Source organism: Vigna umbellata, chromosome 4, assembly GCF_029865625.1.
Source record: "Vigna umbellata cultivar VRB3 chromosome 4, Vumbellata_1.0, whole genome shotgun sequence".
NCBI lineage: Eukaryota > Viridiplantae > Streptophyta > Magnoliopsida > Fabales > Fabaceae > Vigna > Vigna umbellata.
In genome coordinates this window covers 27,392,308-27,407,236 of record NC_142168.1, presented here as the reverse complement: position 1 = coordinate 27,407,236, position 14,929 = coordinate 27,392,308, and the positions used below count along the sequence as shown (strand labels likewise).

General features: G+C 32.8%; 1 protein-coding gene across 1 annotated transcript; it reads left to right on the top strand.

The window, feature by feature from the left end:
- The first annotated feature begins 7,330 nt into the window (after window positions 1-7,330).
- LOC124828881 (uncharacterized) lies at window positions 7,331-9,399 on the top strand. Its single transcript, XM_088113941.1, has 5 exons — window positions 7,331-7,812; window positions 7,894-8,020; window positions 8,138-8,416; window positions 8,499-8,603; window positions 8,687-9,399. Exons 1-5 carry the CDS (start codon window positions 7,331-7,333, stop codon window positions 9,197-9,199), a joined length of 1,506 nt encoding a protein of 501 aa, XP_087970067.1. The 3' UTR covers window positions 9,200-9,399.
- Window positions 9,400-14,929: the final 5,530 nt, after the last annotated feature.

Sequence of the window (14,929 nt, the reverse complement as noted above, 5' to 3'; positions counted from 1 at the left end):
TAAAGAGGCTATGTGAAAGCTTATTGTTCAAGCAACAAAAGAAGTAAAGAAAGAAAAGAAAAGAAAATTCACAAGAAGAAGAAGGTTCACATTGCTTGGGAGGATAATGCATCAACCACCTCTAGTTCAAGTAATTCTGTTGAAGAAACAAACTTATGTTTGACAGCTAATGTTGATGACACTGCAAGCCAAGTAAGTTGTTCTAATTCTGAATCTAGTGAATTTGATTTGCAAAAAGCTTTTCTTGAATTGCTTGATGAATCTGAAAAATTGAATGTTGCTCATAAAAATTTGAAAAAGGAATTTAAAGAATTGCGAATTAAATATGAGAAGGCATTAGATGAGGAAGTAAGTTTGAGAAATAAAATTTGCAACTTGGAAATGAAAGAGTCTTCAAATGTTGAACATCCTGTTGAATGTCTTTCATGTAAGAGTCATATGCTTGATATTGATATTCTTGAAAATCTTCTTGAAGTTGCAACTGGAAATAATAATGTTGAAATGCCTATAATTGTTAGAAAGGTTTATAAAAACAAAAGTGTTTTTAAAAGTAAGAACAAAATTAAAAGAACCCGTAGGGTATGGGTTGAAAAAGGAACTATGTCTTATAGAAACCCAAATGTTGTCACATGCTTTTATTGTATGAAAAAGGGGCACACTTCTAACAAATGTAGAATTAAACATTTTGATGTTCCAAATGGAAAATATGCTTGGATTCCTGTTATAAAGTAAATTGTCCACTACAAGAAATAATGAAATTACATACGGAAAATTATATACGGATTTACATCCGTATATAAATGAGGCATTATGTACGGAAGTTATATACGGATTCCAGAAAAAGATTTATATACGGATATTATATACGGATATTTATATACGGAAAAATCCGTATATAAATTCCGTATATAACATTTGCGCGTGGTGGCGGGAAAATTATGGAAGGATATATCCGTATATAACCCGTAGAATCCGTATGCAGTTAAAATGAAGTTGTTAACTGCGGATATTATATACGGATATGGGAAATTATTTTTTTAAAATTATATTTTTCTGATTAATTGGATGCTGGCTGAAGAAGCGTTTTTCCCTTTCTCGAACCCTAACTGTGTTCTCTCTCTCTCGAACTCTAGAACGAAGAAGCGTTTTTCCCTTTCTCGAACCCTAACTCTGTTCTCTCTCTCTCTCTCACTCTAGAACTTTGTTCTCTCTCGAACTCTCTTACTCTCCAACCCTCTTCTCTGTGGAGTCATCTTCATCCATTGATTCAGCTCTCCTGTCCAACCATTGATTCAGCTCTCCTGTCCAACCTTCAATCAGCTGTCGTGTCGAAGCTTCGTCTCAAACCTTTAGTCACCTCCCCGCTGGATCGTCTGGAGCCCTCCTCTCAGCAGCTGTAAATCATTCTTCTCTGGAGCCCTAAATCTGGTAAGTGATTCTTGTTTTCGTTCATGTTTATGGTAATCTGTAATGGGTAGAAATCTTTAAAATTGAAACCTAATGTGTGTTGATTTTATTTTCATTCTCCCATTTTTGGTTCGTCTGGAAGACGTAGTTGGATTTTGACGAGGCATGGATTGAGGCTGCTGTGTTGCGGTTTAAGCTGAGACATTGAACTTAGTGCTGCGAAGGCCGAAGGAACCACAAAAAGGTGTTTTTCATTTCCTCTCTTGCTCGGTTTTGTATGCAATGTAGTTGGGTTTTTAATTTCCCTCCATGAATGAGTTTTCTTCAAAGTAATTCCAGCATGGTAATGGGCGACCAATTGCTGCTGAACAGTAATATGTGGATGTAAGATTTATAATTGAGGGGAAAAGAATAATTGTATTGACAATAAAAAAAGAACTAAAGGACATATCATAAGCATAAGGTAACAGAGTACAATGGGGCAATTCGGCTTGCTTCATAATTCATTTTTTCCTTCATAACATAAGGTTTGAGTATTTGAGTGTTGGCTTTGATGTTTTATAAGAAAATCTAGTACTGAAACATTTTGGCTGTGGCATTTCTGTTTTGCATGATAGGTTTGTGATGTCTAAGTTTGTTTGTAGTATACTGTCAGAAACTACTCTGGTGCTATTTATGGACAGTGAAATGTTTTTAACAGTATTGGTTCTTCTTTGTGGAATGTGCATGGCCTTGGTAATATTATAGCATTCTGATTTCATTTTGGGGTTTGTCTTGTCACCAAGGTAGCTGATTCTTTCAGCAGTGAAGAAGATGCCTTTAGCATCCATCATTTTGTTGTGTTTCTTATTACTTATGGGTGTCCAGTACACACATTCACTGTCCCTCATTTCTGAATCAATAATAGGGAGATATATGATTCCATCATATCTTGTGTTTCCTATCACTTCCTTTGCCACTACCATTTCCACCCATTTTTTTACCATTTCCACCCTTTTTTTTACTATTCATTTTTTCCTTCATAACATAAGATTTACTAGGACAGTACTCCGCTTCTGCCATAGTGAAGCAACATTCCAAGTTATTCTAGGTCTGTGACAACCTTTCTAGGATTTACTTCTGTAAAACAATAATCAAACCATTTTAAACTACTCAAAGGTTGCTTTTCCAAAATATTGAAGTCCATATATCTTTTCTCAAGTAATTTAGAATCAGGTGCAGTAGTTTTCCCATAGTTTACTCCATCATCTCTGTAAGAAACACTTAATGCTCTCTCATGCAGAAACATTGCTGCATTCGTCCTCAAAAGCATGTTACAAATATTTCAGTCTCATTGGCTTTTGGCCAGAAAATCTTTGGAACTTGCCTTCCAATTAACATTGAACGAACCATATTCATGATGGTTCGGTTCTTTCTTTCAGTAACCCCATTCTGTTGGGGAGTATAGGCAGCAGTCAACTGTCTCCTTATCCCTTGACTTCTACAAAATTCATCAAATATTTTTGAGGAAAATTCACCTCCCCTGTCAGTTCTTAAGCAGATGATGCTTTCTCCTGCTTCCTTTTCCACCAAAGTTTTGAAATCTCTAAAGAAAGAGAAAGTTTAAGATTTTTCCTTTAACAAATGCACCCAAGTTTTACGTGATAAGTCATCAATAAAACTTAGGATATATCTCTTATTACTACTGCATGTTGGCTGAATGGGTCCACATAAATCTGCAAGAACCAGCTGTAGCCGTTTAGATGATCTCCACTTACATTTTTTTGATATTGAATTTCTGTGTTGTTTTCCAGCCAAGCAATGTACACAGAGCTCCTTAGGGGTTGTGATTGTTGATAGTCCAGTCACCATTTGCTAAGTGACAAGAGTTTTTAAGCCATCATAACTTAAATGCCCTAGTCTATTATGGCAGAGTTGGGAGTTGTCTTCTTCATTTGTCTGAAAACAGGTTGTCGGTTCCTCTTTTATGATTGTTGTTGATTCCCTTTTCATGATTGCTGTCAGAGAAAACATCCTGTTTGCACTCATATGTACCTCCAAAATCAACCCCTTTTCTGAATGAACAATATTGCGTTTATTGTTCTGAATTGTGATGCTTAAGCCCTTTTCTTGCAGCTGCCCTATACTGAATAGGTTATTCTTGAGTTCTGTAAGTATGGCTTGAATGTAGCATTGTATCTCCTGCAGTTGAACAAATCTGTACAATTTGCTTAAATGATTACTAATAATTCAGTACTGTAAAATTTGTAATAGCTCATTAACATAACTTCACTGCACCAATCAATTGAGAGTCAAACTTCTCTTTGGTTTAGCTTGGTGCAACCACTATACAACCTTTTTCTTTTTCTATGTTATCTCCATCCTCATCCTCATCATGTATGTTTGTTCAAAATTCTCTTTTTAATTTCTTCCTATTTGGATTGTAAGTTGGAGCAACTCTTAAAAAAAGTCACCAGATCAGGAAAACTTTAATTAAAACATATCAAAGAAGTATTTAGGGTTCATAACTTCTATTCTTGAGTTTTAATCATAAAAAAATATAATATTTCAAATGGAAAATAAAGCAAATTGAAGATCTAACAAACGGGTCTCCGAATTTTAGCTCCAAGATGACATGGGAAACTACAGCAGCAACAGTGGTGACAGATGTCAGAAGCTAAGGAAAAAAGTTCATTAACTGCTGCATTTTTCTTGAGACTACTAGGGAAAGCTACAAAAGAATCTGACTTTAGACAGAGGAAAGCTCCAGTACTTCCTTACAAGGCTGAATGACAAAAGACAGTGAGAGAGGAGAAACAACAAAATAAGTACTGAGGTAGTGTAAAAGTAAGTCTATAAATAACCCCAATTTAGTGCAGTGTTGGAGATTCTGTGTAGTCAGTTCAATTGGCTACCATATATGTTGTTCAATCAAAATCCACCAATTCAGATTTTAATATCACCAAATCTGACCTCTCACTTGCAAGTAATCTCAGCCATATGATATGGGGTCTGATGTCTTAATACTATATAGGTATATATATATATATTTATATATAAATTCACATATCAATTACACATCCTAAACACTGTCCCAACTCTTCCTGATAACAGATTTCTGAAAAGAATGCAAAAGATTGTTGTTTGCTCTTTGGAATACGTATTTCTAAGTTTATGTCGTAATGTATGTATGCTTCTATATTCTTCCAATCTGCATCCTCTGGCATCTGAAGCCTTCTCACATATCCATGTTCCCACCAATGGCCACACCTCCAGTCATGGGCCTTTGAGTCTCTTTGCTGCTTCCACGGTCCACTAATTTCCACAACCTTCCCCTTATCAACAACGACTTGAATGTTATTTTTTCCAGTTCCTGTTTTGACAAACCACTGGTGTCACAGAAATTTTGTCTAGTTAAGCACTTTTCTTAATTGAATCTATGGAAACTTGGCCCCCATCAACTCCAATCGGCTCAAGTTCATTTATTTCGTTATTTGGTATGACTTTAATAAACATATTGATACGAGTTGATATAAGTTTGTGATGGATCTTTTGAAGGAAAATTCATTGGAAAGTTTTAACACCAACAAAACCTGAGTTTAATCTCATAATAAAAGATTGACATCATCCTTAACTCAAAACTTTAAAAGATCCATCAGTTTGCACTATCAACTAATCGAAACCATACTCATACATGATAGTTTGTGATTAGATATAGTTAGCTGACAGTGTTACACTGTTAGAATCTATATTATTTATTCATAGGTTACTACCCATTGGTACAAGAAAAGAAAATTCTTGATGCAAGGTAAAGGCTGTCTCTCCTTTTAGGTGCTTGCAAATTTTATATAGTTCCTCCAGTTCTGAGATCCTATTTTGTCTTTCAGATCTATAAAATGATGGGGCAGTTTCATTGTAGCATAATTTGTTTAACATATATTCGGTTTACAATATAAGGGTAACTAAAAAGCTGTTTGCCTTACCCGGTGTTTCTGCTTTTTAATATGTAGCCTTCAGTTGTCTGACACCAATCCACAGTGCTTTAGCTGGAGCTCCTTAAATGAGATAACAATACATCTGACTCAAACTCCCATAGTGGTTGTGTTTTGACTCATTATGCACATTTTAGGCTACCTAGACTACCTAGAATTAGGAATTTTATTCTGCACTCCTAGTTTATTTGGTAAAGATCTTTGAACACACTGTGTTTTTTTAACACTGTCACAAAAACAATAATTGTTGCACACCAACCAATTCCATCCCAAAATCTACTTTTGCCTTCAAACATCTTAGCTGTCTCCCTCTAGCTGTCATAAAAGAACAACCATGCCTGTGAAATCAACAACCATACCAAAGAAACAAGATAGTTGGCTATAACTCAATGAACTATGTTTAATGAGTCAAAACAAATGCTAACTTCAGTTTCCTGACTTTCAAACTAATCAATGCTCTCAAAAATTCTTGCACATTAGAATGAGTGTTGCAAGCAGCACCCACTGGTTGGTTTGGAATCCTTACTTATTACTTTCACTCTTTAGTAAACAATACCCCAAACATTCCTTGTCCAGTTTATAAATTTATAGTAGAAGCTTACTTTTTCAATCATGTGATGTAGGAAATGTCATCTAACTCAATCATATTTCTCATAATCAACCTTTACAACACTTTATTTGTTTTTATTTTATCTTCTTACTTCATCCACAACATCATTGACTACTATCACACTCTCAATCACTTATTTACCCTTTATAAATGGAAACCAATTTTGGTCTACTGTTTTATATAGTACAGTATTCAGTCTTTGGGTAGGATATTGTATGATCTTGTATATACTACCGAACATTGGTATAGGTTTTTACTTTTCCAAACCTTAGGGATGACCATTATAAAAGATGTGTTACTTCCACTTAGGCATTTACCACTTGTATGAAAATTATGTATTAGATTCAGTAAAGCCCATTTGATAAGTTCCTTTACAAACTTCATGAATTTGAGAGACCTTCATGCATTTAGATATTTCTCTCTTGAAAGTGAACCACAATTCAGAATTTTTTTTTTAGTTCATCCTATTTTGTCAAAAAATTGGTAACATGGTTTCAGTTTGTCATCCTCTGTTTGAAGTTGTATCCTAGTTAGGTCATGTCATCATTAGTCATACTGTTCTATTATAGTTGTGCAGCTCACACTATGGCCCTTATATTAGTTTCTCTCAATCTTTTCCTTAGGCACAATCCATCTTGCAAAGGCTCCTCTGTTTTCTTTTGTCTTACATTCTTTTTCAATTGTGATTTGAAGGTGGTAGTGTACGAAGGTGTGATTAGGGAAAAGGCAACAAGCAAAGAAGATTGTCCACAATTCCTGAAAGGTATGCTTAATGTTATATTCCTACCATCTTTGAAGTAATAAATAGTTTTGATGATTATTATTTTAGTGAGTCTCTCCTATTTTTTGTTGACTTTGAAGTATGTTAATTATTAGGTAAAAATTTCCACCAATTTTTTAGCAAAAACAGTGACATCAACACTCAAGTAAGTGGTTCTAACCTTTTATTTGTATTTAGTATGGGGAGATAAATTTGCCTTGTGATTGTTTGATGTTCAATTGCATTGTGTCATTGTCATTAGTCTCTTAAAATTGGTTATGGATGTAGTAAAGTATGTTAATTTTTACATGTGTTGTTTGATGTTCAATTGCATTCTGTTCTTCCTGCTACCCACAAAGGTTACTTCTCTTTTGTCCTTTATGCTTTCTTCTGTTATATACAGTGCTGCTCCAAACAATCCAAATACAAATGAAACTTACTTAACCACTGCCAAATACCTTTATCACAATCACAATATTATATTATCTCACAAGTTGGTTACAGAATAGATTTTTATTGCATTTATCTTTGATTGTACTATTTCTAAATTTTATTTTCTTCTATTGTATAAAAATATATATTATGTTCAAGAATATGGCATCAGGTCCTTCTGGCCCTCCTATTCCACCTTCAGGAAATTCTAATAAGGGCAAGGGGAAGAAATCTTACGTAGTGAAGTTGATGACACGTTTCAATACTGAAATTGGTTCAACCAGTCAACCAACTACACCTACCTCTACCTCTACTGGTAGATCTGTTCCACCTCCATTAGTTGTTCCTGCCTTCACTCCCACTCCACATCAAGTTCCTACATCTTCACCTACCTCTATTGGTACATCTCTTCCACCTCCAATACAAGTGCCTGGCTTGACACCCACTCCATACCAAGTGCCTCCTTATCTTCAGGCTTCACTCTCTCCCAATGTTGGTTCTAACCCATCAACTCCCAGAAATATTGCAGCATCACCTGGTATAGAGGATGCAGATCCACATTCTAGTTCAGCCGCCAATAACATGGAAGAATGTTCCAATAGTCGTCCTATGATTACACCCGTTGGAGGAGGGTAAGAAAAAAAATAACTCAATTAATATATACACAATTCATTGTTGTATTATTGTAATGTATGAGTTTAATTTTGTTTTAGGTTTTATCCTACAAAAACTGCATCCAAGGCAATCACAGCAACCATCAAGGAACAGTTAGATGAGCCATGGGTAACATGGGGTGCAATCCCTAAGTCAACCAGAGATGTCTTCTTCGAACGTTTTAAGGTAAACACTTTTCATTCCTAATCCTGTTGTTACAAGTCAATAGTTGGTGTCCTGCATTTAATTTATACTTTGAACTTCTTTACTTATTCAAACCTATTATTTCTAATATAACAACAGAGAAAGGTTTCATGGAAGCCTGAAGATGAGGAAAAGGTCAAAAAAAATTATCACACCAAGGCATCTCATAGACTCTCAGAGATGTATAAAAAAGCTAGAACTCTAGGAAAAAGACCTGATTGGCTGGGGGACGATACTTGGAATGCTCTTTTGGAAAAGTGGAACATGCCACTTTATAGACAAAAGTGTGAAACGGCAAAGAAGAATCGGACATCTGAAAAGGGTGGATGTTTGCACACTGGAGGATCTATAAGCGTACATGAGCATGCTATTCGTTTGGTATATAACTTGTACATTTTTTTTGTTATATTTGTAATCATAAACTTTACAAATATTTATTAACAACTCCTTTTGTTTGCAGTCACAAGAGCTTGGTCGGTCTGTGCATGTTGATGAAATATTTCAGCAGACACATATTCGTCAATCAACGGGAGAATTTGTGGACGAAAGGTCTAGGCGGACCCATGTAAGTTTGTACTAACTCTATCACATTATAAATTTTCGTTTTTTAAACCTCATGTGTAATGATAATATTTATTCATTTAACAGGAACAATTTGTTGCAAAATTTTCTGAAATTAGATCTGAGACTGCATCTGTTGGTGTCTCAACATCTTGTCCTCTAGACCCTGCGGAGGAGGAAAGATTGAGAAACCGATGTTGGTTAGAGGCTGCTGGTGGAAAATACAAGGGACGCGTATACGGCATTGGAAATGTCACTTCCCAAGATGACTGTGTTGATAGTTACATCCAACAGACACAGGCATCTTCTACTGCTCAACCTCAAAATTCAGAAGAAATTGTTAACCTGAAATCGCAGTTAGAACAATATGGTCAGCAGCTTCAAAAGTTTGAAGGCTTTATTGGCGTCCTCCTGCCATTCCTTCCTCCTTCAGCAGCCGCGGCTGCACAACAATTTTTAAACCTTCAAAATCCTCAAGTTCAAAATGACGTACCCAATACAGTCCAACCAGAACAACAACCTCCAGAACAGCAACCACCACAACAGCAACCACCACATGAAGAACCAGAAGATGGAAATGATGATTACATGCATTATTAGGAATTTTATAGAACTTATTTCCATTACTGTTGAACTTATTTAGAACCACAACTACAATCTGTTTATGAACTTACCAAATGTTGCAGTTATATTTACATTATACAATCTTTATGTATTCATATACAATGTTTTCTTTGTGGATTAAGTGTATTTGAAAACCTTATTAAATTTATATATCAATGTGCAATTTATAATGTCCAGGTTTGCTTGTAACAATGCTGAATGTTCACTATAATGTCCAGGTCTGTTTGTATATTGTGCATGAAGAACTGCTATATACAGAGAATTTATTTAGCTCTTGCTAAACCATTATATACGGAAAAATCCGTATATAATATCTGTATATAAGTTATATACGGATAATTTTCGCATATAAGGTATATACGGATTTATCCGTATATAACTTATATACGGAAATATCCGTATATAACTTATATACGGATATTATATACGGATTTTTCCGTATATAAATTATATACGGAAACATCCGTATATAATTTCCGTATATAAGTTATATACGGATATTTCCGTATATAACTTATATACGGATAAATCCGTATGTAAACTTAGCTACAGTGATATTATATACGGATTTTTGTCCGTATGTAATCCGTATATAAACACAGAATATATACGGATTTTGGGTCTTATATACGGATTTTTGCTGTATGTAATACACTTTTTTCTTGTAGTGCTCAACTTCTCTAACCCCAAAGGACCCAAATGAGATTATGGGGACCAAAACTCTATTGTTTTGTTTTGCAGGTTAATTTTTTCAAAAGGAAAAGAAGACTCTATGGTATCCTGGTATTTTTTAAGAGCTTTGAAATAATTTATGAATGTTAGATGTGTCTTAAGTTGAAAATTTGGCCCAAATTTGTGTTTTTCGGAAATTAACGTAAATAATCGATTACCAAGGGTAATAATCGATTATCTCGTCCTCAAAAATTTGGATTTTGACAATTTGGCTTGCACATAATCGATTATTTAAAGTAATAATCGATTATCTTAAGTCACGGCGTAAAAAAAACAAAAAAAGAACTTTTTTTTAAAATTTTTTTAGAGTCTGTTTTTAAAAGGGGATTATTACATTCAGGGGAAGATATATGAGTTTGTTAGATATCTTGTTTTTATCTCTATTATGGATTAATTAATACTGTTTGTACTTCTTAGTTAGAGTTGAATTTCTGTTTTTCTTATATTCCATGAGGTATTTTGTTCTTTCATGTTATGAAATTTTAATTTTATTTCTGTTTTGAAATGCATCAATTCTTTTGTTGAGGGGGAGAAAAATTTGAGGGGGAGTTTTTCCACTATTTTACTTTTTGCTTATGATAAAAAAGGGGGAGAAAACTTCTAATTTAAGTAGTGCAGTTATTACTAACATGTTTGTAAGTATGAAATCTGTGCAGAAAATTAGAAATGCTTTTAACAAGAAGATATTTTTGATCATCATAAAAAAGGGGAGATTGTTACCAATGAGGAGCATTGGTATCTTGAAGCTACTGTGAAATTTTGATGATGATAAAAGCTGAAGAATTGAAGACTCTAAATGCATCTTTGTTAAACGCATTTTGTAGAAACAAATGTATAGGATAAAATGTAATGATGTAAAAACTCTTAGAAGTTTTCGTATTTAGTGAGTCATTGCACAAATAATCGATTATCACGAGCCAGTTTAGAAGAGAGTTGTTTGCGCAAATAATCGATTATTACACAGAATAATCGATTATCACTGTTTCATTTAATTCTGTCCAAGTCTCTGGAATAATCGATTATTGCTCAGGATAATCGATTATCACCGTTTTGAAAACCCCACAACGAACACAAATAATTGATTATCACTTATGATAATCGATTATTAGTGGCAGTTGAGAGACGTCTTTTCAGTTTTTGACCTTGCATGAAACTAGGCTTATAAATAGAGGTCTTCACAGCTCTTAGAAAGAACTTTTCAATTGAGAGTATTAGAGCTTTGTGCCTAAGGGAAGCTCTCTGTGAGTGAAAATGATCTATGCCATTTTGAGAATACAGTTTGTCTGGGGAAGTTCTCAAAGTGATAGAGTGCTCTTGCCTGGTCTTGTGAATAGGAGAAGCTCGCGTTTTGTGTGTCAAAGGTCGGAGCGGTTCTCTTCAAGTTGGCTGAGCAGGTTCTTCCGTTCGTTTGTCGAAGGAAGGTGTTTTCTATTCTTTGCTTATTTTGATTATCTGATTGTAATCTGCAAACCATATTTTAGTAAAAAAAGGTTAATCACTATTCATAGTGATTAACGACTGGACGTAGAATCTTTTGATTCGAACCAGGATAAAAATTCTATGTTGATTTTATTGATCCCTAAACTCTTAGCACATCAACTGTTCGATAAAAGTTCGCTAAGAAAATCAATTTTTGAAACCGACTATTTTAACTTGTGTTGTGATCGTTACACGCTTTCCGAATATTTTATTCCGTTGCGCGACTCTATAACGGTACCGATTGTTCCGACAAACGCAATCTAATTTATCTTCTTCTTCCTTTCTTCTTTTTCTTCTTTCTTTTAGGGTTCCATCTTTTTAATTTGTGCATTTTCAAGACAACAAAATCAAATCTTGGCTAGTCCTATCATTGTTCATTGTCTTGTTTTTGCATTTTCAAGTGGCTGCATGTAAGGAGTTACTTTGATGACACAAATCTGTTTCAGGTGCGCAAGTCGATGATGAAGTTGGTGGTTTTGTGGTGTGTGAATTGGTTCTAGTGGTGGAGATGGATGTGAGTGTTGCTTAAATGACTAGGGGATGGATGCTCTCTAGTGAGTAACGTGGTGCACAATCTACTCGTGTTTTGGGTTGCTAGTGTGTTGACGCCATAGCTGCTAGCGTATGATAAAACTTTAATATACATTGTTGGTGGTGGTTGTGAGATGAGATCCAACAACATTCATAATGGTTATGTGAGTGGCTTGGGACATAGGTGTCATGGTTTTGTGGAAGAAAATGGAGATGAAAAGGGACATGTGACTTGTTGTGGTTGGTTTGAATTTTAAGTGATGGATAGATGTCACATGTCTGTTCTTAATTAAACAGGTTCAAAAGTGATGGATTAATGCCATGTAAATCTGTCAATAATAAATTATGTAATTATTGACGGATATAATGACAAATTATTTTATTTGTATATATTTCATTTACCGATGTATTATAGAAGGAATAATTAAATTTATTGATAATAAATTTTGTATTTATCGACAAATTTAATGATAAATTATTCTCTTTGTATACATATTTTATTTATTAATATATTACTAATGAATTTTTTGTTGATAATAAATTTTGTTAGCAAAATTTACCGATAATTAAAATTTTAAAATTTATTGATAAAATTTATTAATAATTTAAATTTATTTATAAATTTATTTTCGTCAGTAAAATTTGATCAATAATTCCATAAATTTTTATAATGTTTTTTCAGAACTTTTTTTATAAATATATATACTTGTGAATAATAAAAAGATGGCTAAAATTATTTTTTCATCGTCTAAATCCTTTGAAAAATTCAGTTAAGTTCATATTTTAATTTTATTTGGTTCAATTATGTCCTTTAGTTTTAATATTGATGATGAAATTAAAATCATTAAAATGAAAAGAGTTTCATAAGTGACAGGCGTGTTTTCTACGTGGCAATGTAATTTTTTTTTCTTATATGAATTTTTGTTTTATAATTATTAGGGTAAAACATTCACCATTGAATAAAAAATTAAAGCAATGGAGGTTGATGGAATTTTGTGTAGGTGCTGAGACTTGGGTCTCCGTTGTTAAGGTGTTAGTCAGAAGATGGAGAGAAAATTGAAAGGGTTGGGAGTTGTTGAAGATGGTGATAAATGAAGTATAATTAAGGCTTAATATCCTATTTTGTCCCTAGTTTCGCTCGACAATGTCAAATTAGTCTATCCTTTAACAAGTGCGTCAATTACCTTCTTACTTAATAAAATTTATATCAATAAAATCGCTTCCGTTAAATCCGTACAAACGACGTTAATTATTTTTCTCTCTCTTCTATTAACGCCGTTTGTACGGATTTAACGGAAGAGATTTTATTGATATAAATTTTATTAAGTAAGAACGTAATTGACGCACTTTTTAAAGGATGGACTAATTTGACATTGTCGAGCGAAACCGTGGACAAAATAGGGTATTAAGCCTATAATTAAAGTTGGGGAAAGGGCTGCGGGATAAAAAAAATGATGACTTTCAAAAAATAATTATTGTGGGTAAATTTTTTTATAAAATATTGATTATTTTTAATATTATATTTTTCATTTTTAATTTCTTTTTCAAAAATTTTGAAAAGTTAAATTAGAATTCGATTTCTCAAAAAACAAAGTTTACCCTACTAATTTACAAAGAAAGTAAAAAATTAACAAAAAGTAATAAATCATACTATATTGTATATGGGTTTTTTTTTTTAAAAATAATGATTCTATGAAAAAATTCTATCAAAATTACTCGGTCGAGTTTCATCCTTATGCAATTATTGTACTTGCATTTATATAATATCTTACCTAATTGGCCCGAGGCTTTTATTTTTATTTTTATATAATAATTGAACTTGAATTAATTTGGCTTGAATAACATTAAAGAAGATAAAAAGTATAAATAAAATTGAGCATAATTATCTTCGAATAGTATAAGTATAATTTTGAGGTAATAATTACCCAATTCTGTTACGAAGCTTCCAAATACTTAAATTATCAGACACTACATAAATAAGTAAAATCGACTGTTGAAATTTTTTTTATCTGTTAAAACCAATATTGAAAATAAATATTTTCAAAATGTATTTATTGTGGGTCAAAAATATGGTTTTCAGATAAAAAACATATTTCAAAATGTGATAATATCATATTTCACAGCATTATTGATCAAATTACCAATAATTGCTTCACATTTCCTTTTCTTTAACAATCTTTCTCGAAATTGTAAGTGCCATCCGAGCCACAAAAGCTTTACATTTCTCTACCTGTACATTTAAAATATCTTCGCGCATACATTATTTTTCATTGAAAATCGAGTTATTTTTATAATACATTTTATTAGTATACTTTATTATTTTTAATCTAATCATTCAAAGAAATAAATAAGAGTCATGTTAAATTAAGAAGAAAAAAACACGGCAACATTTTATCCAAATGTTATGAATGTTTTGTCAGTCTCTTTAATACATTGTACTTTTCATACCCTCCAATAATATACCTTTGCTGCTACGACGATTCTTAGTATCCTCGTACATTTAGTGCTGTCTATGTTTCCATTGTACGCTCTTTCATCTTTTTCACTTTCTCTCTCATTAAATTGAACTCTCCATACCTAACTATGTCGTATCTTTTTTTAATTAAAAAAACGTGGTGCTATACATAGCATCATATTGAACAAAAACATAAAAATAGTATAAAAAATAGTTCAGCTTGATACGATTTTACAATTAAAAGATGGTATTAACTTAACACATTTTAATTTATTAAAATAAAATTATGTGAAATTAACACAAATTTAATTAAAATTTAAAAAAATTACAATACACTTTCGGTTTATATCATAATAAATTAAAATTATATCAGACTAACACAATTTATTTTAAATTAACACAAAAGTTATGATATATCTTGAACTAACACAATTCTATTTTAGTTCACATTAATATTAAAAAAAATACAGTACACTTGTGGTACCGACACGACTTATCCATGTTAGAAG